The 25,440-nt window shown below is 42.9% G+C and overlaps 1 protein-coding gene across 9 annotated transcripts; it reads left to right on the top strand.

Annotated features, from left to right (window-relative positions):
• The first annotated feature begins 1,918 nt into the window (after positions 1-1,918).
• Positions 1,919-25,066, top strand: LOC109635621 (rho GTPase-activating protein 40). Of its 9 annotated transcripts, none has more exons than XM_069534468.1 (15): positions 1,919-2,128; positions 11,304-11,521; positions 12,842-13,053; positions 13,901-13,979; positions 14,571-14,719; positions 15,353-15,518; positions 15,969-16,060; positions 16,554-16,631; positions 17,519-17,678; positions 18,561-18,643; positions 19,404-19,610; positions 19,871-20,014; positions 20,665-20,816; positions 21,102-21,160; positions 21,835-25,066. In XM_069534468.1, the coding sequence occupies exons 2-15, from the start codon at positions 11,323-11,325 to the stop codon at positions 21,939-21,941; spliced, it is 1,887 nt and encodes a 628-aa protein (XP_069390569.1). In that variant the 5' UTR covers positions 1,919-2,128; positions 11,304-11,322; the 3' UTR covers positions 21,942-25,066. The 9 variants fall into 9 exon arrangements, with proteins under 9 accessions (XP_069390569.1, XP_069390545.1, XP_069390555.1 ...); XM_069534444.1 differs by lacking the exon at positions 1,919-2,128 and adding an exon at positions 6,525-6,846; XM_069534454.1 differs by lacking the exon at positions 1,919-2,128 and adding an exon at positions 6,896-9,036.
• The last annotated feature ends 374 nt before the right edge of the window (positions 25,067-25,440 follow it).

The raw sequence follows: 25,440 nt of genomic DNA, 5'->3' as shown, positions 1-25,440 counted from the left end.
TTTAAAAATAGCAGCTTCAAAATGACTCTGATGGTTCACTGTCTTGGAACAGGAAGAATGGTGGTTCTTTGTGCAACTGTTCTAACTCTATGTAACTTTGATGAGTAGGTTTGATCTCTGCAGCTTAAATTTTACAAAACAAGGCCCAGTAAGTTCAAGACAGCGAACTGTAGATCAGTTAAAAGACTTTTAGGCTAAAACATGGTGTAAATGATGCCGTTTTGAGACGAATATGCTTGCAGACACTTGGATGACACCACACAAGCAGTATGGAGGCATGTTATGTTTCTTTTCTGTTGTTTGATTACCTCTGAAGAAGAAGTCACTGTTTACCCCTGATTCTCCAAAAGGGTTTTGTGGACTCACCCCTCAGGCAGCATAGTGGTGAGAAGATAATGAGTGAATTTGAATTTTTCGGTGAACTATCCTTTAATGTCCACAACCAGAAGTAGAGATGCTAGCGGACGTAGCGATGTGAACAATGTTTGAGTAGGATTCATCCTCTGAGAAACACGAAAACATTTGGTGCCATCCATCTGTTGAGATAAGATATTTCAGTTTTCAATGGGGTGGATAACTGACAGACTGACATTCAGAGATCCATTAAAATGATCTATCACAAAGTTTAACACAAGACTGTTTTTCTGATCTCACGAAAAGCTGACAACTTGGAAATAATGTGTGTTTTTATTGGACAGCAGCAACATTTAAATCCACACGAAGTAATAAACACAAACACAAGTACTACATAGAATCTATCTCTAGTGACGTCTCACGTCAGCAGGGTCTTTGATCAGTTCAGATTTCAGGTTGAGCTGCACTCTTTTTTCCTTGAGGGCCCTTCAGAGGGGGATGCAATCATCAGCACGCATATTCTCCATCTCCATGGAAACGCAGGGCGGGAGAAGGCTGGGGTTGAGGAGGGGTGGAACGCTGGCGTCCAGGGGGCGTAGCCTGATGTGGGTCCCTGAGATATAACAATGGCAGGAAGAGCGTGGGCTGCCTTACTTGTCCTCTGTGCTCTCTCTGTCCCTCTCTGGTTTTTTCTACCTCTTTCTCTCTATCAGTGCGTCTCTCCCACACACACACACACACACACACACACACACACATTGTGAACTGAGAGGACAATGAAAACAAAAACAGGATGCCAGAGAGAATTTATCTGTCCAGGAGGAATGATCTTTCCACCTACGAGCTGCAACAAGACAGAACGCAGGGGCGGACAGACAGTTGAGTCAGGCTGATTTACAGTGTGTTAGAAAGGGGATATCTGCAAATAAATAACTCCTGCAGCATAACTGTGTCTACAGTGAGGGTGGTTTATTTGTCAGACAGATATGAGAGCTGTGAGAAGGCAGTGGTGAACACGATAGGCTGATTAATGGTGTAATAGATACACAAAAATCATAGGCGCACATCGTATTAACAGAGCGATTACATTTCAATTAGTCATTTGTAGATTTAGTTTGAAAAACCATACAAAGCTAAATGTTAAAACCAAACAATTCCATCCGCACAAAAAATCTAATAAACCAGACCAAGAGTCATATTCATATTCACATCATCCATCCGCTGGAGACCATGAATATCTGTATTAAACTCCCTCAATCGATCCAGTGAGTGTTGAGATAGTTTAGTCTGGACTGAAGCAGTGGTCCATGCTGCATGTGAGGATATCTATCTATCTATCTATCCATCCACCTATCTATCTATCTATCTATCTATCTATCTATCTATCTATCCATCCATCCATCCACCTATCTATCTATCTATCTATCTATCTATCTATCTATCTATCTATCTATCTATCTATCTATCTATCTATCTATCTATCTATCTATCCATCTATCTATCTATCCACCTATGCTTATCACGTGCCACTGTTGTTGTGCTGTCTTGCGTGATGACGTCAGCCGCAAGGTGAGGAGGGTAACATGGGGGATGGGGCAGAGCAGCCTCCTCTTCCTCCTACTCTTCTTCTTCCTCCTCTTCCTCCTCTTCTTCCTCCTCTCTCCTGACACCTGTGTGTTGTTGTCATCGTTCACACTGAGACTCGTCTCTGTTCTTCTTCATGGAGGAACCATCACTTCTCGCTCAGTCGGCGGCGTCGACGCTGGTTTCTCAGGTAAAAACAAACTTTTTTCTCCATCACTTAGTTTCACCTGGTGAATCCCTCCAGCACGTGTTCTGTGCATTAGCAACACGTGCTAACGTGTGTTATTTATTAGCTTTATTTGTGTTTTTACTCCATTCGAGGGAAGCGTTTCTGGTTGCTAGGGTGTCAGGTCATGTTGCTATGGGCGGCCGTGTTCCCTGCCTGCACGTGCAGCTGCAGCTCAGAGGTGACTGCTGGATCTGAACCTGAACACACTCCAAGTGTTTTTATATTTCCATCGCAAACATGAGGATATTGATGAGGATGCTTGTATCTTCTGGATACAGTGTAGTCATCGAGCTTTCCACAGTTCATGTCCTGTGTGTTTTGTTTCAGACACATTTCAGTTGTTTCTCTAATTAGCCAGAGATTTTTGAAAAACTCAGCTCTTCTTAGTTTCTCAAGAATCCTCAGAATTACTTCTACGTTCATCCTTTGAATGATACAAAAGGGGATTTAACTCATTTCCTGTGTTTCCTTCTAAAAAACAAAAAGGGCTGCTTGTTGCAACTTTGGAAAACAAGTTAAGAAAAGTTTTAACAGTGTAGCAGATGACATATTTCTTCATCCAATTGGTGAGAAGAGTTTTTGAGTATAGTGAAAATGTAACCTGCATTATAAATTACATTATAAACTCTTTATTTTCACTGTTGGTTACCACTGGGACCTGAATGTAGCCAGATGAGAGGAATATGAAACTATATTAATAGACACTGTGACTATACGAACATATCTTTAATTGATTTTTATATACTGTGATTTCAATCAGATGTATATACAATGATATTGGCCTTCCTGAGAGCATTTTAAACTTTAATGTTTATTAGAATAAAATAAAATTTTACTGCCTCGTTTCTACTGATTGTCATCAGCTAACAATATGGCCCCATTTACTAAACTTACATTCAAAGATGATGCATACATGTTATATGTATATATACACGTATATATATTTGACTATCTCTGCATTTCTGTTTAGTGCTGTCAAGGTAAGGTAGGTAAATGAGGAAACTACACGCTACCCTGTTTTGCTACTATTATAATCCTTTAAGAGCGCGGCTAAAGGTTGAGTGTTTCCACGTTAAAGAGTCGATGTGTGAAGTCGTGCTGGTTTTGTAATCCACTTTTGCTCCATATGGCAAGGGAAGAGCAGGTATTCCAGTTTTCATTGCTTAAGCCCTGCACGGCTTAGGTTGCCAGCTGCTGCGACTTTACAGGAGGACTCATCGTTTGTTTCGGTTGATACAAACCGTGTCGTACGAAGGAGAGAGATGCGCACAATCAAGCCAGTTAACAAATGATTAACAGTTGATGCACGAGAGAGAAGGTAATAGGTGCGAGTTTGTATGGTGCAGAAACACAAACCAAACACCAGCCAAAACCAGACAGGTGTCTCAGGAAGGAGATGTGTGTTATATATGATATATGTAATTATATCAAATATTCAATAAATGAACTGAAGTAAAAGTGTAACCATGATCTCCTTCTTACTGATGCAGCTGCTGCCTGTAGCGTCTGTAAGAACAGATTGAACAGAGAGAAATCGCTCAGCGGAAGAAATATGGGAAGCTGGTTGAATTTCATCTTCAGGAGAGGTGTGGTTACAGATCACGTGTCAGTGATTTAGAGATTGCAGGTGTGAGCAAGGTATTCAAAATGTGTTAGCATTTATGAGAGAGTACGAGCAAAGGTGTTTTTTATCTTCCTAAACTCACCAGGCCTGTTTATCTTTTACTCCAACAATAGTCTCTTAAACAAATGTGAAATATAATATTTTGGTCTGTGCATATGTGGTAGATGACAGTTGAGCAATGAACAATTAAACAAACAAAAAAAAGAACAGCTAAAAGAACAATTTCATTTAAACATACTTTCAGTGATGCATGAATATGTCTATGTAATCAGATATTTAAAGCTTTCACCTACTCACTTCCCATCAGAACAAATTCAGCTACAGGGACGCCGAGGTGCATTAATGTGCCAAACAGTGCTCGTCACGATGTAGGAATTTGATCGCTGCAGCACAGCACTGCCTTTGTGTATGTATACCCTTTAATATTACACATGCATGACTCATTCACTGCAGATTTGCACCCACAACTTTGTTTTCACTGGATTGTGTGGAACAATGTTGTGGTCGTTTCGTCAAATGAATATTACCATTTGATGGCATCATAGTCAGACCATCTGGATGTGTGGATGAGTCTCAGCCTGGGCCCCATTTTGTGTCAGTTCAGATTCACTTATTAATCAGGTTCTCCTATTAGACATTCAGCCAGTAAATAAGAGACATAATGGGCCAACAATACAAATATTATGAAATATGTCATTGAGATTTTTGTCCATTTTGGTCCACTCTTCTCGTCCCCTCCCTCCTCTCCTGTCACAATCTCTTATCCTCCTTTACCCTCCACTGTCATTATTTGTCCTCTTCCTTTTCGGTCTTTTTTCTCTTCGCCTCACTTTCTCATCCTCATATCCCTTCCTCTTTGCACTGGCTCCGTGCCCTGGTTGCCAAGAAGTGGATGAGTGGGGCATTAGGCTGCGCTGTCTGTCACATGACATCTGCAGGGTCACACAGAGACATGACATCACGTTTTACGATTAGCCTCCTGGCGTGTATGTGAGCCAAGGAGGATTGTCAGTGAAGGAGAGAAAGGGCACGACTTGCCAAGAACAACAAAGGTAAATCAGGAGAAAGTAAAAAGGCATCCAACATTTTAAGGAAGGATGGGGCAAGAAGGGTTTTTGTTTACTGCAGGAGAAAAGAGCTGGGTCACAGGGCGGGAGTTAAGGTGGTTTTACTGGATTTAATGAGGAGGGAATTCAAAATAAGACACGACATGGGAGACCCTCGGGAGGTCTGGCTGTCACTCTTGTCTAAGTGAAGAAAAGAGTAGTAAGATATAAAAAGTGTGAGCAGAGAGGGAAAATCCCAAGAGGCTTCTCTGTGGGCTCCCTAATCTGTGTTGATCTGGTCAGAGACAAAGTGAGTCTAACAAGTGGTTCAGCCAGCTGCCACAGAGCTGAGACACCAGCAGCATCCTGATCCCAGCAGATATCTAACACTGCACTACAGAGCCTATAAACCAGCACCAAACGAAAATGTTCATGTTTCATTTTGTATTTCCTTTTTCTTTGGACATTGGATCAATTTAATGGAGAAACAAGTGTGAAGATGAACTCTTCTAAAGATGATTTTTATTTCAGGGGAGAGATTTGTTACGTCCACCGTTTATTCTGCATTTGTTTATTTGTCTGTCTGTTAAATAGTCAGTTGCATGATCACTACAGGAAGAATTACCATGAAACCGTGGATCTGGATCAGTGGTACACCCGCGTAGCCATTCCTATTCACTCCAATGGTAAAGTGCATTATATCATACCTTTGGATTCCACTCTATAGGCTGTATATACAAAATCAAAACTGAGATTGGCTCCTTTAGGTCCTATTTGTCCTTTAATATCATGTCATTAGTGATGAGTATATAAATGGACTTTATTTTTATAGCGATTTACATTACAGCCACATTCACCCATTCACATAGCACTACTATATGCGTCCCTTTTTTTAATCACATACCATTCACACCATTCAAGCACAGCTGTCAGAGCAACGTGGAGTTCAGCATCTTGCTCAAGGACACTTCAGCATGCACACTGAAGGACACAGGGATTGAAACACCGACAGTTGACGAGCTGCTCCTGAGCCACAGCCGCCCAAAATAAGTCAAAGCAGTTGGCCGCACTCATCCACGACCCTGCGCTATCAAGTTTATGTCAACTCCTACACACCCACTTCTGGAATTCATTTTGGATTATAAATCTGTGCTACCGGATGACTAAACCTTGGGCTAGTCCCACAAGCAGAGACGCTTTCATTAAAGCTGTGTGTTTCGTTTAAAGGTTTTCCTGTGAGCAAAGTCTAAAAGGTCACATTATCAGATCTATACCACGGAGTAGCTCACATCCGGTGTGCCCCTGGAAACACTGTGTAAATATTGATTGATTGATATTCAATCCAGACAGTAAACAATGAACTGTATCATGGCCCCAGCTACTTGTGAAATGAAAATTGACTCCTGTTCTTTAATGAAAATTAAAGAACAGGAGTTAAGATGAAGACAACAGTGGCAGTTTCTTGTGCTCTGCTTTAGGGAAACCAGTTTATAATGGGTGAATAGATGCCACCAGTGCAAAGGATGTTTTCCATATTTCTTTGTCCCAGTGGTGGAAATGAGTGTAACATTATCCAAACACTGAGTCAAGCCGCTCTGCCAGCCGGCCCCTCAGTCAGGCCTGCAGCTGTTGTGTCCTCCTGACCACCACTACCAACCATTCAGAAAGTCTCTCCCCTCAGTCTGTGTCTGTGCCTCTGCCCTGGTCAGATATTCAACCACTCAGCTCCTCTCCGTCTCTGCACCTCCTCCATGCAGACCTCCTTTCCTGCCCCAGGATGCGATGTAGTGACGTTCCCCCGCCGGCACACTGAGATTGTCCTTGTCCTAAATGTGTTTGTGCACTGAAGAGGTTACAGGGAAAAACAGCTTGCCAGGGGCAGGCAGCTGCTGTTTCCTACAGCTCGCGGCAGCTTGGGGGGAAAACAGCAGGATGCCGTGGGGGAGAAGCCGCTCGGCGGCGGCGCTGCTGCTGCTGTCGGGCAGAGTCATCGGGCGCGCCAAGGCCAGGTAGGATCAGGCCTTTGCTGCTGATATGGACTCATGAGCATGAGGCCCATGAATGGATTAGGCTAAAACTATTAGACTTAAGGGTTTGGGAGCTGGGAAGGATTATTGAACACTGTTCATCTGTGATTCATAGTAGGACTGAAATGTTTGACATCTTGAGTAGTTAGAGGAACTATTTTATGAAGCAATTGTTGAATTTGTATCATATTCCTGTTTTTGCCCTGTAGTGCATCTGCGTTTTTGAGATCACTTCTTTTTTTCTTATTCCCTGTATTTAAGATTTTCAGCAAGTCTGTCTCAGATCTTGAGTAGAAACAATCACAAGGCTGTATTTGCAATTTGTTGCATTCTCTGTGAGCTAAGAGGCTTGCAGTGGAATTCAGCCATGAGGATTAAAAACTGTGTTGCTTTCAACACAAGCCGCTTTTTCAAGTGGATTACTGTATATTCCTTGACCCACGTTGTTGGGGCTGGGGTTACTTTATATTATTTCCCACCATGCTCAAGGCAACAGTTTGACATTTTTGTCCATTCTCTTCTCACAGGGGATGTTTTCCTGTTGATTCTCAGTATTAATGGAAAGTCCATTCAATAAGAAACAATGCACTGCACCATGACATTTTACTAATCCTTGTTTTTTTAATTGTGCTTTCACGAACGTAGCACGGAGCTTGGTTTTTGTTTGGTAGCAGAGCTTTATGAATCGCTGGCATGGTTTCAGGGTATTATTAGCAGGTTTAAAAATAATGACTATTCTGATTTTCTTCTTGGTTCTTGAGCTAAAGCGAGGTAACCTGAGAAAAAAATAGTTTTCATCACCATTATAATCTGTCTTCTGAGAGTTGTTTTTTTAGCATGAGGTAATTTTTGAAGTTGTGATTGCAGTAATATGAGTCTAGCTCAAGAGGTTGGATACTCTGGTTGTAAAATCTGATATAGGGAGCAGAGTCGTATGACAGAGGTAACTGGGTTCTAAGTTGCACAGAAGGTTTTAGATGAAGAAAAACACGTGTTCACTTTGTCACCAAAATCACTGGTATGTGTTTCTGTCTTTCCTCACGTGGATGCTTCTGGTCCTATCTGTTTACATCCTCAGGGTGTCTGTGTGTTTGTGTGTGGGGGGTGCAATCTATGTCGACAGACCTGTTGCGCTTCAGAAATTTCACTCACTCACGTTTTCTCCTTCAGGCTCATGCACAGGTATCAGCTACCTGAAGTTTGTGTAAAGCTGTAAAACTGTTTAGTCATGCTCAATTTGAACTTTGTTGATTATGCGTTTATGAATGGTACGATCGGTAGCAGGCCTCTGCATATAAGGAATGATTTGGTTTAGCACGCCACATCATCGGCTGTCATGCCACAAGTATGTGATAGCTGATATGAAGTAAACATTTTGCAATGTCAGCTTGGCCGCATAGTTTGAATCCGAAGGTGACAAAACTTCTCATCCGTTTGATCCTTTTGATTAACTTACTCCTGGACTCACAGAGGTGATTACGCATCTCATCTTTTCAACAAAGAATCCTTGATTAATTAGCTCAGGTAGAGAAGCTTTTAGCAGGTCAGTGAAGTGACAGATGTACACATGAGTGGACAAAGAAGCAAGTCAGCTCTCATTCCTGAGGCCGGAGGCTTCATCGTCCACTAGACTTGAACCACTTTGGAAAAAGGAATCTCTCAGTTTCTGTGTTTTGAAGTATAAAGGTAATAGATTCCTGTTTGAACTAGAGAGGAAGTTTACCGCCATCAGGCAGGCAGGGCGTGTCACCGCATAGGTGCGAGGGAGGGGACAGGTGTGAAGTATGTGTTGATGTTCAGGGAGTCGTCACTCCCTCCTGCATTCCAGCTCCAGCTCCAGCTCACAAACACACCACACAGCCTCGAGCCCCAGCAGACTGTCAACATCCCTCCCTGCCACACAGAGACACAGAGACTGGAGCAGAGACACATTTGCGTCACATTCACATGGTGTTGAAAAAGACTGGATGAAGCTCTAGATTTGCGGGACCGTAATTCCTGGATTTCCTTTAGCACTTTGGATATGGGAGGCAGAGAGGAGGTAGTGGTGACCAGACTCAGGTCCAGCATGCAGTTTCCACACACCAGGCTCAACCGTTTCAGGCTTCGTCCTGCCCAGAGCCCGCTGGGGAGCAAGCGCGTGAAGCCGTCGTCCTCCAAGAAAAAAGCCAGGTATGTGTGATGAGTCAGGAGCGTTTGAGTCAGAGCGGCAGGAACCAATTGATAAAAGTTTTGGTGAAAGTTTGACAGTTGTCTGTTCTTAGAGTGACGATTTTTACAGTAAAAATAAAAGCTCTGACTGTGAACTGCAACATCTGGACATGTCATTGAAAACTGTGTCATTATGGTTTGTGTAGTTTATGCCACAGAGTCTGTGTAAGAACTTTTTTAAGATGAAGACATTTATAAATATATGGAAAATGTGGCTTCTGCTGCTGAGTCAGCTGTCTGCAGACCTGTGATCTTCTCAGGCTCGATGTGCTTTATGCATATGTTGGGCAGATTGCGAGCACATGTTGTGGCTTTGGACAGCTGTGTGTGCGGGATTCAGCGAGCCACATGATGCATGAAAATAACACTTCCTTATTAGGAATGGTTCAGTCACACAGTTTCTATCCCGACAAAGCTAAGATTGTTGGCTGATTAGCTGCTAAATGATGTTTATTTGTGTTGTTTTTCAATTTAAAATCTGTTGATCATCTTCTCTCTGCAAGCTTTGATCCCACATAACTTCTGAACACTAAATGGGGATTATCATATAATAGCAATATGTAGGTAAGTGCAGATGTTACTTTGCAAACATACATTTGCTTCTTTTAGCTTCTATGTTTCAATTATTTGCAGTTTTTCTCTGATTTGAATGAGTCATAGTAAATGTAATTATCTTATTATCTGCTGGTTGCACTAAACTGGTCAGACGGCAAGAGGTCACATTTTGCTCTGGAGGGTTTCTCTTTCACTTTATTGACTAAATACTCGCTAAGAAAGAATAATCGATCGGTCCGTCTCGTCTGGCCGACATCTGACCCCTTCACTGACTTCACTATCGCTGCTAATTCCAGACTAATACAATGGATCTGTGCATATCTCCTCCCCTTACTCACCTTGCACTCAGCGTCTTGTGCACTTAGGTAATTTCATGGTTGTGATATGTCAAGGAAGAACGTCTCTTTGGAAAAAAAAATGCTGTCATCTGCTGAAATGTTTGAGATTTTTCCAGTAAAATATATGATTGGTTTGAATGAGGCTCACATTACATTGTTTACGTGCTGTATGTTAGAATGTAACCACACTGGTTCAGAGAACAGTAAAAACATTGCATGATCCATTTTACTTAATAACAGTTGACAGGCACCACTGTAATTAAGAAGTAGATATATCATATTTTATGTGACAGTGGCATTTTGCTTTAGTGTACTGTGTTTGGAGGAATATCACTCAATGGGACATTAGTCACTGAACTGGTTTATTTTCTTTTGCCCTTTCTAGAAAAAGAGTTTTTCTCTGAATTAAACTAGTATCTATTGAAACTCTCACATCACAGCCCCCCACCCCAATGTGAGACGCCTTGAAACTGGTTTAACACACCAGAGCACTGACCTGGCTTCAGCCGGCCCGGTCACTGTGCAAGGATCATCACTGATAACATTGCTTCAGAGCCGAAAGCACAGTCAGTATTTTTAGAGCTGATACATCAGGCAACTATTGCAATCATTGTCTCTGGTTCACTGGTGCCTTCACACTGGCATTCCTCAGATACAGACCAGTGACGTTGGCATGTCTCTGGAGATGCTGACTGCAGGAATGTGACTGAACTGCAGGCCGATCAAGTGAGTCAGCTGACCACTTCCTGTGTCTGAGAACAGCGGGTCACATTTTTAGTGCTGCAGGGTGTGAGTGCCAGCTGAATGTGTGTGCGCATCCCATTGTTGTCAGGGAACAGAATCCTCTGTTGTTGAGTGAGCGCAGAAAAAGCAGAGAGTGTTTTTCCTGCTTGTTTTCATAAAGGAAACTGAGAGCAGACGCAGAAGACTTGTTTTTTATTTTGATTTGAATTGTTCACTTCATTTATTGTCTGCTATTGTCAGTGGGTGGAACCCATGTGTGTGTTTCAGCTGAAAGAGGGGTGTGACTCTTATGAAAACAGATTTTATAATACTACACTGACATCTAGTGGATGTGCAGGGTACCTTTCTTCCAGGCCACATTTCACAAGAACAATAGAGACCCCCCTTTGCGTCGGCTCTCGCCATCTCTCTCCTCACGCCGGCCCTTCCTCCATCCCTCTCCTTTTGTCTCTCCATCCCTCTGGGCTCTCCCCCCCGGCCGACACATCCTCTCCACCGCTCCTCCTGTGTTTGTATGTGTCTTTGTGTCTCTGCTCGTTCTGTTTGCATGCATGCGTGCGATTTCTTTACGTGTGTGTCTGTCTGCACCAGAGACCCCAGCCCCACCGAGATGAGTGTGGAGCCCTGGGCCAGCCCGCAGGACCAGGCAGCCGCTGAGCACCCACACAGCACGCTTCCCGCCCAGGACCAGGAGCAGCACCCCGACAAACTCTGCTTGGACTCCTTCTGGAGCGAGGTGGAGACCATCCGACAGGGGAGTGGCTACACGGACCTGGACTGCACCAGGAGAGACTCCAGACAGTCAGAAGGTAAATACAGCGCTGAGCACCACTGATAGATGCAGATTACATACAAGAAGTCATTATGGGTTTATGTGGAAGAATTACACGCCTTTAATTTAACACATCTGCTCCCGGCATCCTCCCTGAGATGATGCATTTGCCATGGCAACATATCAGGTTTCTCTAATGCAGCAAAGAAGCCCTCATCACCATGACAACACTATCAAACACTCCTGGGCAGGGATGTTTTGTTCTCACAAACCAAATAGCCGTAACATTTTATTGTGTCCATTCAAATCATCTGATTGTCTTAAGTCCACATCTGATGGGTGCATTTGATTTTATGTTAAACAAAGGCTCTTTGTTTCTGTAGTTTTTTTCACTAATGTTTTAAAACCCTTCAAGTCTGGATTTCAGTGTGTTTACCCTTTAGTAAACAAATTACAGTAAAGTTTAGTAGATGGACAACTTGTGCATCAGGAGACTGTTGAGAAAAAGAAAAACACGTGTTCATGTGGGATGTCACTTTGTCACCAAAATCACTAGATTGTGTTTCTGTCTTTCCTCACGTGGATGCTCCTCGTCCTGTCTGTTTACATCCTCGGGGTGTGTGTGTGTGTGTGTGTGTGTGTGTGGGGTGAGGGTGGGGGGTCACAGAGCTGCTCACAATCTATGCACTTCAGCACTCACGTTTTCTCCTTCGGGCTCATGCACAGGTATCAGCTATCTGACGTATGTGTAAAGCTGTAAAACTGTCATGCTCAATTTGAACTATGTTGGTTATGCGTTTATGAATGGTACGATCGGTAGCCGGCCTCTGCATATAAGGAATGATTTGGTTTAGCACGCCACATCATCAGCTGTCATGCCACAAGTATGTGATAGCTGATATGAAGTAAAAATTTTGCAATGTCAGCTTTGCTGCATAGTTTGAATCCAAAGGTGACAAAAATCCTCATCCGTTGGATTAACTTACTCCTGGACTCACAGAGGTGAGTGGATTTCAGTGTGTAAATCTGTTTCCTGGATGTTGACTGAGTCTTTACTGACCAAAGCAAATCTTGTGTTCTGATTTACTAAATCACTGTCTGACAGGAGGCAGCAGTGACTACAGACTACTTACATATTCTAATGTCTTGATTACTTTTTTTCAGCATAACTGCACAGGAACACAGACGTACTCACACACGCAGACACAAGCATGAACTCTTGTTGCAAACCCTACTGTTGCTACACAATCCAGACATCTAGTCAAAGTTTTACATGTAAAGAAAAATACACCACATCTTGCGCTGTCTTGTTGCTGTATATGACCTGTTTGTATCTCGTGTCTTCTGTGTGTCTCAGAAGGTGAGCAGGAGGAGCAGTGGTTGGCTGACGCTGGTTTGTCAAACCTCATCGGTGAGGACAGCGGAGATGTAGACAATGTTGTGTTGCTGTCCACTCTGACCCGCACGCAGGCCGAGGCCGTCCAGCGGCGACTGGACTCCTACACGCTGTCCCTCCGCAAGAGGAACAAATCAGCGCCCCGCGACGTTCGCGACATCTTCAACTCTCAGGTCAGGACTGTGAAATACTTAATACTGAATCCCTGAGTCTCTGCCACTGTAAGGAAGAATGTTCTGTAACCGACAACGAGGAAAAGCAAAGGACCACTAGTTTTCCAATAATCTATAAAAAGAAAAGAAATTAGAAGGAAATTATTGAAGGGTTTCAAATATTTATGTCGTTCATAATGCTGGGTAACATCCATACATCCGTTTACGTATCACAACTTTACTGTGACATATACATTTACTATTACTGCACTGAAATACAGAGCCTGTCTGGCTTGTAGTACTAGAGAGACGCTATGAAAGTGCCTACCTCCTCCAAGGCTAACACCCTATCTCGTCACGGTAAAGAAAATAAATAAAAAATCCTGGATCTACCCGTTTATCCAGATCTGGGTTCTTCCCTGGGTCATGCCCAGTTGTTTTTGAGTAATCGTGCTGACGGACAGACAGACAAGGCAAACTAACGTCCTTGGCCGAGCTAAAAATGCAGAGAAATGTAAAGCACCCATTTCCCATGTGACTGTCAGGACCCAGTGCGAGACGTCGTATCGTTCCGGTGCATTGTGTGTGTCTCGCTGTGTGCAGAGGGGCTGCCCTGTGACAATAAAGTCAAATCACATGTAAAGGCCACGCTTTGTCCTCCCTGTCTGTCTGAGTTGTCCTGAGAGACGTGTTCTCCTGATCTCTTATCAACCTTTTATCAAAAGAAACAGTCTTCGTCTCCGTGTTCTTCTTCTCAGAGGACAAAGTAAAACACTGCTCCTGTTCCCCGTGACAGAGGAAATGTTACAGATGATGTTTTTAACGCAGTTTGTTGTGTTTGTGACGTGTCGATGTTGTTTCTCACCAGACTCTTCTGCCCGACTCTCAGCACGGTGAAGACCTGGCACAAGACAGCATGGCTTCGGTTGCCAAAACACCACTTTCAGGTAAGAGCTACAAAAGCAAATCAGAAGTAAAACTTTAAATCAGGTTTATAGATCTTTATAACTGGCAAAAGGATTAACTGCAGTTATTGTAATAATCAAAACAAAACTTCAGCCTGTAAGTAGATGTGAATAAACACCAGAGTCTGTGTCATGTTCGAGATGACCCTCTGAAGAAGTGAGGGGAGCAGCAGTGAGGATTTGTGACGAGGGATTTTCTGTCTGCTTTCATCAGTTCAGGTTCATTCACAGGCAGCTCCTGCGCTCTGCTCTGCCCACCCAGAGCTGAGCTCACTTACTACATGTAAAAGAAAAGACGCAATGGATCAATTTTGTCACAGTAAATACTGACAATTGTAGCACTGATATTTTGTTCATGTGAATAAACAACCGCTAAACATTTGAAGGTTCCCTGGCAACAGAGTTCCTCTGCCAACTTTGTTCAGGAACATTTCCTCATATATCTTCACACTTGTTTTTCTTCCCCGTGCTCACTCATGTCATTCAAATGTTCACTTACACCTCAGCAGTGGACTTTAAACAATAATAATAACTAATTGATTGTCATGTTTTCTGCGTGTATTTCCCGCTCAGCTGTGACACCAGAGCACCAGCGAGGTGCCCCTAAAGAGGAATTCTTCATCACCGACGTGGCTTACTGCGAACAGGCCGTCATCTTCCTCAAACAGGCCAAACTGCCGCAGAACAACAGCCAACGCAGGAAGGAGGACGGGACCCTGCCTGTAAGAAACCAAACACTGTACCCTCTCCTTCTGCTGAGTGACTGTTATTTTAAAATGTTATTTCAGACGAGGAATTTTGGGCATAAAAGTTAAATTGACTTGGGTGTGAAAGTTTATAGAAAAGAGGATTTGATAAGAATGACAGTTTTGTGGAAAGGCAGAAGACCTACATGATGAAGAGTAAAACCAGTTTGGTTTGGTTTGTGCATCACGGTGGAATTTTATCTTTAGTCATGTGAGTGTGTATCTGAGTTGTTATTGCTACTCAGCTCCACTGTGGGTTAGATAACAGGATTAATTTGAATAAAGGAATTAGCTCAAAACAAAAGGAAAGTTCTTTTGTCAGAGATTTATTTTCTTATTTCAGGCTTAAATACATTTAACAAGAAGGAATACAATTTTTTTTAAAGAGGTTAATTGTATGTGACACCTCATGAAGTATCAAACAAGTGAAAAACATAAGCTAACAATTATGATTTATGAAGAAGTTTCCATTTTCTTCTTGTTCTTTCTCCCCTCTGCTCTGCCTTTACTCTCTTCTGCTTTAAACATTGGTTTAATGTTTCCTCATGTTTTTATCTCCTCTCTCCACCTCTCAACTCCATCCCCCTCTCCTCACTGTCACCTCCTCAGCGGGTGATCTGCCCCAAGTGCCGCCTCGGAGTGACTCGGATCCAAGATCTGTCCCACACCGACATGAAGAAGGTGCGTCAGCTGGCTCTCATCGACATGACGGCGCTGTGCGATCTCCTAGAGCTCGAGGTCAAAAGGCACAAATCGGGCAAGAGGAAAATCCCAGGTACGGTGGCTCAATGAAGAAAGCACACACGTCCTGTAGATTACATCTGTTTAAAATGTGCAGTGTTTTTTTTTTTGAACAATGACTTAAACTGGCATTTTAAAGTGGTTCACCATAAACTGCTCCTCTGCAGTTTGGATGATTAAGGACGAAGACTTATAATTTCATCATGTTTAAAATCTAAATATGCTTCAGCCTCCTTGTACTTTTTACAATGCACTCGATCTAAACTATCACATAAAATTAGATTAAACTATGCTGATATATTCTTTATGGAAACATTAATCAGCCACATTTTGACAACTGCAGGTACTTTAGTGTATGAATGTATGTGGGCACGCCTTCCCACGCACAATAACAGCAGTGATTACACTGCAGTATGGATGTAGGCACATGTGCACGTGCACGCTGTACAAGGACTGAACGACTGAAGGACACTTTGTTTTACAGAGAGCTCTCTCTTCGGGGTGCAGTTGGCCACGCTGCTGGACAGCGATCAGAAAGTGAAGCCCAACACCTCGACGCCTCTCTTCCTGCAGGCGGTGAGAACCCAAATTGCCATATCATGTTACATGACCTCCACAAACCGGGAGCCTGCCGACACGTCGTTGCGATGAAATGACACGATGCATCCTGCTTGTTTTATACATATGTTGATACTCGATGTTTAAGTGTAAAATTAGTTGTCTCATCATGCAGAAAATGTTGTGCTGTAGAAAATATCCATAACACTGGTGAGGTCAAGATTTTTTAATGTGGTATTTGAAGGCAAAATTATTAAATCTACTTTTCACCCCTGACGAGGAGGACGCTAAGTTTTTCTTTGCCAGTTTTTCCTTTGTTCAGTTCATAAACCACAAATCTTAAGATGTAACAGATAATATGATGTGTGCTCTCCATGTAAAATGCTTTGACCACACCCTGTATGTAGCAGCAGTTACTGAGAATAACCAGCAGAGGTGAGCAAGAGATTCTTATCTGCCCACGTCTGCTCTCTGCTAATGTCCCTTTCCCTCTCTCTCTCTCTCTCTGCAGTTGTTGTCGTTTTTGGAGAAGAAAGGAGTGGACTCAGAGGGGATCCTTCGGGTTCCAGGGTCTCAGTCCAGAATCAAGGTATAAACTATGGATCTGCAACGATTCCTGTCACACAACATCAACACTGGAGAAAACTGATTTATCGTGTGTCACCCCTTTCTTTCTGTGTAATGTTTAAAGCAAAGTAAAGAAATTAATGTTTTATGACCTAGAGATCAGACCAAATATTGATACTGTAGAATGTCAGAAGTAAGAAAATCAACACACTTTAGAGTTTAACTACCTTTGACATTTAGAAAAAAAAAACAAGATCCAATGAAACCAAATCAATATGTTTTAAGCTGCAGCTGCCAGGATGCCCTTCATGAGTCATGTTTAATTCACCACATGTAGTTGATCGTGAAGACCTGACATCTAAACTGCCAGTAGAGGGCATCATCGAGCACTGAGGGAATAAAACAGATCAGTCAAGTACAGATCATGGAAGTGACAGCAATGAGAAATTATTCTACCCAAATGATATGAAGATAAAAATTATATAAAATAATTCAAATAATAAATGTCACATGATTATTTAATTTACCTTTAAAGAGTGTGTGTTGCTCCTGAGTGAAGGTTTTGGTTTTAAATTCTTCTTTATGATCAGAAACACTTGATAAACAGCAAAACGTACATCAGTTGTGTGTGATACCTCCTTACTGTGCTTACACAATGTATTTATCAATTAAAAGTAGTGAGCTGTGTTGTGAGAGAAGAACAACACTTCAGCAAAGACATAGAGACATCTATCTATCAACACGGAAAACTAGAGTCATGACTTATCTTCAAGACGAGACAGTGCACACAATCATTCCTTCTGTTAATACATAAACATTTAAAAACATAATAACAGTAAAATGATTCCATTTGTTTGTAGTGTGAAATACTGCTCTGAATGAAATGCCTCATTGTTATTCTCTCTGCAGCTGCTGCAGCAGAACCTGGAGGCAAACTTCTACTCAGGTCAGGTGAGCTGGGACGAAGTGAGTCCAAACGATGCCGCCGCGCTCCTGAAGAAGTTCATCCGGGAGCTGCCCGCTCCTCTGCTCACCGCAGAGTACCTCAACACCTTCAGTGCAGTCCGAGGTCAGAGGACACCATCTTTTTAGATTCATACTGTACTAGCACTGAACAATATGCATCAGCAGTGTTACATCACAATTATAGACACATTATGTCTTGGTCATGTGATATTGTTGTCCACAGAGACAAGACAAATGTCTGTTTAGATTAGATTTCAGTTTCAGGACAGTGTTAAATCACACTTACAAATGTCCTGCTCCCAGAGAGTCACATAAGTCTTGTGATAAATCATACAGTTTGTTAGTATGTAGATGGGTGTGTTGCTGAAATGACTGACTATGTGATTTATGTGTTTGCATATCTGGCAAGTTGCATATTGACTGTATGACGCAGGCATTCACAAAATTCCTCTTCCCCTCCACTGCAAAAGTATCTGCTGCCATCTTCTCCAGACAGCTCAGCAGGGTTGACATGATAATTACCTGAGTGTCTTTACACGAAGGCAGCTCCGTGTGACGCTTATCTTTTCTGCTTCAGACAAATCAACCTCAGGAGTCTTTAAAGAAGCATCTCACACACTGAGGAGAGAGAGAGGGATCTCATCTTAGTTTCACCTAAATAACAAACAATGGATTGATATTAATATAAACTGATTGATGACTCTCTGATGTGTAGTTTGTAATGTAATGGCCAGCTGTCACAAAGCCATTCATCTTTAGACATCCCATTATTCTCAGCCAAATGCAGAGGAAATGAAGAGTGTGTGTGTGTGTGTGTGTGTGTGTGTGTGTGTGTGTGTGTGTGTGAGTGTGTGTGTGTGTGTGTGTGTGTGTGTGTGTGTGTGTGTGTGTGTGTGTGTGTGTGTGTGTGTGTGTGTGTGCGTGTGGGTGGGTGGGTGGGTGTGTGTTCAACTTGTCTTACCTTTGCTCCTCCCCCCTCCTTTAGACATCACAGAACTGAAGCAAAAACTCCACATGTTGAACCTGCTCATCCTGCTGCTGCCTGAGCCCAACAGGAACACACTGAAGGTAAACGCATGCACGCAGACACACACACACACACACACACACACACACACACACACACACACACACACACACACACACACACACACAAAGAAACACTTTTAGATGGATTAAGCACATTTGCAATAGTCTGAATATGTTTACAGAGCTTGCACTTGATCTGTAGGTGAAACATATATGAAAATGATCAACAAAATGTTTTCTTGACCTGAAAAAACACGACAAGAATCTGACAGAATTTATAAATGATCCTCAAAACAGTTAAATTCGATTTTTGAACAACAATCGCTGCTTCGAAACAATTTTTTTGATTCACCAAAGTTCAGAAATGAAAGACTTCATAAAAATGCCTGACACTGTTTCACGATGTCACATTGAGCTGCTTTTAATCCACACTTAAAACACTCTGCTGTGTTATATAATGACTTACATTACCCATGATGACTCACTCTCACTGACACAAGTGTGCAGTCAGCTCCGCTTCCAGCATCCAGAGGCTTGAAACCCACCTGATGTAATTGCTCTGACTCCAGTGGAGGCAGCTGAAACCTCCTGTGCATCAACACACTTCAGGTGTTTCAGTCATCCTGATTATTCACTGTACTCCAGTCTGAGCTTCAGTTGCTCTGTTCAAAGACATTTACACATCATTCAGCCGAATCTTTCAACTCTGTACAAACAAGTGGTGTTGGCTCAAAACTCTTCTCTGACTTTATTTAAAAACAAATTCTAAAACAGCATCATGTATCCGTGTCTCCGCCAGGCCCTTCTAGAGTTCCTCAGTAAGGTGGTTTCCAGGGAGAAGAGGAACAGGATGAACCTGTGGGCCGTGGCGACCATCATGGCTCCCAACCTCTTCCTCCATAAGGCCGTCCCCAGCAGACTGACGGAGGGGGCAGAGAAGGGACATGCGGAGAAAGCAGCAGATGTCATGAGGCTCCTCATCCGCTACCAGGACCTGCTCTGGACGGTGGGTGCTTGAAAGTGGATCATTATTTAGAAGCCATGTATCTGTCATCATGTATTTGACATTTCATATTCGGGGAAGAAATATTAGCTAAAGCTTTCATTTAACTTGTTCATCGCTCTGCTGGCAAGTAAGTGGACCTTAAGAAAAGTTATAAGAGTTTTGTCTGTACTCTTTAACTGTGATCAGATTCTGTGGGAATTTCTTAGTGAAAAAAATAAAAGCATCACTCTAACACTGCTCCATTTTTTAATTTTCTTCAGATCCCGAACTTCCTCATGGGCCAGGTGCGTAAACTGAACGAGAACAGCAACCGACGTTACCAGTTTTACGACCGCCGCATCAAGAACCTGCTGAGGAAGATCCACACCGACAGCCGGGAAAAACCTGATAAAAACACCTCAGAGGTGAGCTGGTTCAACAACACTCAGCTTACTGTACTGAATCTCTTCCTTCTGTCTTGGACCATTTCCATTTTTATAACAAATCACCAAAACCTCTCTCGTGCGAAGTCTGAAACTGCCTCTGTTTGAGGCATCTGATGTCAGTTGGTAGTGATGATGATGCTGCTGCCATATCAGTGAACTCTGCCACGGTTCTTCAAGACAAAATGACGCTAAAGAACTATTTTATTTTTTCATAACATCCTGTTTAGCTGCTCCAGCAGAATTGATGATGGACTTTTACTTGAAAAAATTATCTTTTCTCTTTATGACATTTCTCATCTACTCCTCTTGACAGTCACCATATTGCTTGTTTGCAATCACATGGAACAGCTTCGGGCTTTTGTCTGTGGAACAAATTATTTTGTTGATCTGTGAAAAGCAAATACTGGGCTGTAATATTCTCACAGTGTTTAAAACTTGCTTAAATCTTGAGAGACCTTGTTATCGTCCACAAATCACACACAGATGATAGAATCTGCTCAATCAGTAACTTCTGCTGAAGGTGATTTAACTGAGATGTCTGACGGGAGACGTCGCAGTTTTACTGCCGTTCCTTCATATTTAGATTTATTATGGTGCTGAATATTCTCTCCCTCTTTTTGTTTCTGAAGCAGAGTCGTACGGTGAAGATCCAGGTCGGGGATCTGATGAGCAGCACTATGGAGTTCCAGCTCAACATCAACTCACGAACCTCAGACCTGCTCGCACAGTTCCACCGCCAGTCCCTCCGCAGCCCGGAAAATGGGAAAGGCAAAATGCGAAGGTACAATACAAAGCAGCGTTTAAAGGACGACACCTGCTGACCTCAGCTTTCTATTCATATTAATGCTGAGTGCACTCTTCCTATTTATTCAGGAATTGAATTCAATGCATTATACTTCTACAAGTTATCATTTACAAAGTAAAGGAAACAGAGTCTGGCTACACCAACGTTCTGTTTGAACTCTCCAGCCGAAGTCATGTCAACTAGAAACGTTAACAGTGTTATGTGTATGACATCACCTCCACAGAGAAACAGAGCCTGATACGTGTGCGTTATGTCTCTCAGCAGAAACGGCTCGGTGGCGTATCCCGACTGCGCCCTGTACGAAGTGGGCGGGAACATCGGTGAGTGAATGTGGCTGTGCTGGTTTCTTGTGATCAGAGCAGCGCTGACATTTGCATGTCTTTCTGCTCATTGAGCTGATGAGGGTTGCGAGGTCTCATGTAATGAACTGTGCAATCGGCAAAGAGACGCGAGCAGAGTGCATCTGCAGTTATCAGAGCAGACGAAAGCTTATTACACACGTCTGTGCTCTCACAGGAGACGACACGGTCAACAGCAGCACACGTTCAGTCATCACTCTGTGATGGAAATATTTTAAACCTGGACCTTGATCACTGGTTTATGCAGATTATATTGATGTAACAGGTCAATTGATACCACAGCCGAAACTTTCATTTTATTTGTATGGCACCTAATCACAACATAACAATAGGAACAAGTAGTTAAATGCTTTAGTTGTGCATTGGTTAATCATTTAATGAATTTTTGCTTTTTGCTCAGGTTTATGTAACTGTAAACTTGAATACTTGTGCTTTGGACTCTGAGTAAAAACACATCTGAAAACATGAATTCCTTTTTATAGCACAGTTAAATATTTTAAAGAAACATTTAAAACAGTTTGTTGCAGCTCTAACTGAAAGAAAACAAACCCTAAACGTTTTAACCAGCTCAGCAGTGAACAATTCCAACTCCTCCAGCTTTGAGGTAACACATTTTCCACGTGTGTTTTCTGCAGGTGAGCACTGTCTGGACCCCGACACACACCTTCAGGATCTGTACAACAATAACCCAGGAGGGGAGTGGGTCATCAAGCTGAGACCCAACGCCAGCAGAGGGCTGTGACACGGAGGCCGTGGACAGACTGAAGGATTCTGGGAACAGGTCTCTGAGATGACAATAGCGAAGCGTGAGAAAAGATCAAATCCACGCCGCCTCCTGTTCAACCTCTGAGCAACACGGGAGAGAGAGAGAGGGGGGAGACAGATGGAAGGAGAAGAAACAGAAAAAGGGAGAATCTGCTGGGAGCAGAGCCTAAAAGCCGTCTATGATCAGATGGACACACACACTGCGCATTTTCTTCTTTCCCTCCATCTTCTCCTCCCTCCTCTCCATCATTTCTCTCTGGGGCCGCGGTGCCGAGAGCGAAAGAGCTGCTGATGTGACTCATTACTTCCGACAGAGAACCTGCTGCATAGAAATTCGAGAGCGGCCGGGCAGTTTGGTTCACCATCTTTCCTCTCGAACCGTCGTGTTCAACCATTAGAGAGCAGATGGGACTGCAGAGCACCTCTGGCTACAGAGAGCTGAGCCCCCCCCCCTTCTCTCAGGCCAGTCAGACTGTTTTTCATTCATGAGCCTTTTTCACAAAAAAAACTGAAACATGATTTCTGGTTTTTCTGTCCATTTTTTTTTGATAAATCTAATTTCCGCACGTTTTGTTGTTTTATATAAGAGAAACCACGTTGATTCAAAGAGCGACGTCTGTGTTGACTTTAAAGCAGCAGCTGACAACAAGATCGGAACACACACCCAGACAGAGACACAGCTGAGATCTGCGTCTGAATCATTTTCCAGATTTATTCATACGTTTAGAGAAAAGGCCCTCAGCAGAAGATGCGACACACAAGTCTATCATGGTCTCAGCTGTTACTTGAGCATTTTCTCCTGCACATGTACTTATTATACAAAGCTGATTAGAAACCAGCTCACACACACACATGACGTTCTCCAGGACAAAATCGACCAAACCAGGTTCTTCTATTCCCCTTCACCAGTGGTTCTCAAACTTGGATAGTAGAAAGAATACAAATTGAGCTGTAGTGAGATAAAAGTCAACATGACATCATCATACTTTTCAGACAGAAATGATATAAATGCAACTTGGTGTATCGCTCCAATTTTTCCCTGGCCATCCACACCCCCTCAGTGTGAGAACCACCTGTGCTAATTACAAAAATCAGTTTACCTGTTTATAAGTTACAGGAATCAGATTATCTGACTGAAAACACACTGACGATGAACAGATTCTTATTGAGCTCAGAAAATGAACAGAAAACCCCTTTTTATGTGTTTTCTATTGAAGTAACACTAATAATAATGTAATAATAAAAATGGCCACCAGATGAGATTCATTGAAAACTGAAAGCTCGAGGAACAGAAGCCAACCTGGAAAATGATGCCAGGACTTCAGCTCTTTGTGAACACACAGTTACAGACCGATCAATCGACTAATAAACTGCTTGATCTTTATTACTCGCTCCCACTCTCTCTCTCTCCCACCATCACTTTGACCACAAACGAAACAAAGAGCGAGGATTCTCTGCGTCGGCTCCTTTCTTCCGTCTGTGGAGGGAGAGAGACCCCCGGTAAACTGATAACCCCCCCCCCCCCTTTATCTGTGAAACCCCTACGATCTCCTGGGCCTTATAAAAATCCACAGACTTCCAAGGACCCTTGACCTGCGCAGATCAGAGCTCAAAGAGACGGCCTTTCTTTTTTATTTTGATACCAGGGGGATTCGGTGTCACAACCTCAAGGACAGCGATTGCACGTCTAAAAAAAGAAAGGGAGTTGTTAAGGACTCGCAGTGAAGCTGGTCTTCAATTCTCATCTTTAAACTCATGAATGGGGCCGAAAGTGCTGAAGTGACTCCTGGGGTGAACTGGGATTATTGTTATTGTTATTTATATGAATGTAAAACCGTTGTTGCTTCTGTATCTGATGAGTATTCTAGACTAGACAGATTTTAGGATAACGCTGCACTCAGTGTTGTGTTAAGTCGCCCATACTCAGTGTGGGAATTTGCAGTGTTGTTGTACATATTTTTTCGATGGACCTCTTTATATCTGTTTCTCCTGAACAGAACAGTGTGATGAATTTCTTTGTGTAAATATTTCTCGGTCCTGCTGAAACCTCTGCAGCCGGATGGATTGACGTGATGGCGTTGCTTCTCGAAGCCACTAAGTTATTCCACATACACACACAAAGCAGCAAATGAATGTGTCGAACATTTTGTCCCCGACGTCACACACGAATCGCTCGCTCCTCGCAAACGGGAGCCATGTTGGTGCTGCGCGGCCATTTTGTGGAAGCGTCTCGCACACTGCACTCGATAGACAGAGTAATGACAGCCGGCCCCTGCACCGACATCCATCAACACCCCTCCGCTCCATCTCTGTCACCTCCCTAATAATGGACCATAATGGCAGCGCGGCGCCTGCTTCAGAAAAGCGCAGAGGAATCACATTTCTTTGATAAAGGAGGAGGTTAATAAATGGCTGTTATAAATTCTGATGGCCTGGACCTGGCGACGGCAGCAGGAGCGCGCGCGTATGTGTTGTGTGTGTTTATGTGCATACATGTGCGTGATGAGCTTCATTACACAAGTCCAATTGGCCCATCCCAGGGTCCCGGGCACAGTTCAGTGCCTCGGCACAAAGCGAGCTGATGAAACTGCCTTCTGCTGACAATCAGGAGAACTAGGTCACCTCTGAAGCAGCTTCCCAGAGGGCGAGCAGAGTGTGAGTCTGCACACCCCCGAGCAGCCCAGCACATGGACGCATACTGTCTAAACACACATGACACACACACGTGGACAAACCAAAAAAAAAAGGGGCAAAAGTTCACACACTAAACACCAGTTTCCTGTTGACTCTGTTTGTGTTTGTAAATATGTGAATGTTTGTGTGAGAGAGAAGAAGTTCAGCTGTAGATCTCTGAAACTGTTTTAGATCACTCAACACTAAATGATGGACCGTGATGTGGACACTTCAAAAAGTATCATCCTCACCAGCGTCCAGCTTTTACTGTGGTGAAGATCTTGGTCTTCAGACATCAGAATGTATATTTATGTCCTTTACACCAGTCGTTGTTTTTAATACACATGTGAAAACACTTTAGACTTTGCTGTAGAAAGAAAACAACTTTTAAAAAATGTTCCTTTTCTATGTCAATAAATGTGAATCTGATGTTGTGCTAAACGTGATTTATTTTCTCAATATGGAGGGATAATGGGCGTGGTGGAGAGATGGTATCTACACAAGCATCATTCATCAAATCACATCCATGCCTCTGCAGAGAGAAGCTAACACACACACACGCTCAGTGAAAACTGGGAAAAATCTGAAGTGAAGTATTGGTTCATTCTGCAGAATTGATCAATAAAGAGATTAACCTTGTAATGTGTGTGGGTGGAGAGGCCACTGCTGCTCAGTTCCCTGATTAATCATCAGCATCGCTCCTCCAAAAAAAACCATTCGCAACTAACTGCCTCATCAGCTCTGATTATTCAAGGTTTCAGGGTCCACACGGGCGCCTGGAGACAAAGGGAGAAAACCGATGC

The sequence above is a fragment of the Paralichthys olivaceus genome, chromosome 2 (assembly GCF_024713975.1).
Source record: "Paralichthys olivaceus isolate ysfri-2021 chromosome 2, ASM2471397v2, whole genome shotgun sequence".
In the NCBI taxonomy this organism is placed as follows: Eukaryota; Metazoa; Chordata; class Actinopteri; order Pleuronectiformes; family Paralichthyidae; genus Paralichthys; species Paralichthys olivaceus.
The sequence above is the reverse complement of the archived record's forward strand: the minus strand, read 5'-3'. Positions and strand labels throughout refer to the sequence as shown.

Coding starts and splice junctions, on each gene's coding strand:
- LOC109635621 (XM_069534421.1), top strand. CDS start 10,965: ATGTGTGTGTTTCAGCTGAAAGAGGGGTGTGACTCTTATGAAAACAGA. Junction 11,225..11,303: donor CCACCGCTCCTCCTGTGTTT/GTATGTGTCTTT, acceptor TGTCTGCACCAG/AGACCCCAGCCCCACCGAGA. Junction 21,161..21,834: donor CGAAGTGGGCGGGAACATCG/GTGAGTGAATGT, acceptor TGTTTTCTGCAG/GTGAGCACTGTCTGGACCCC.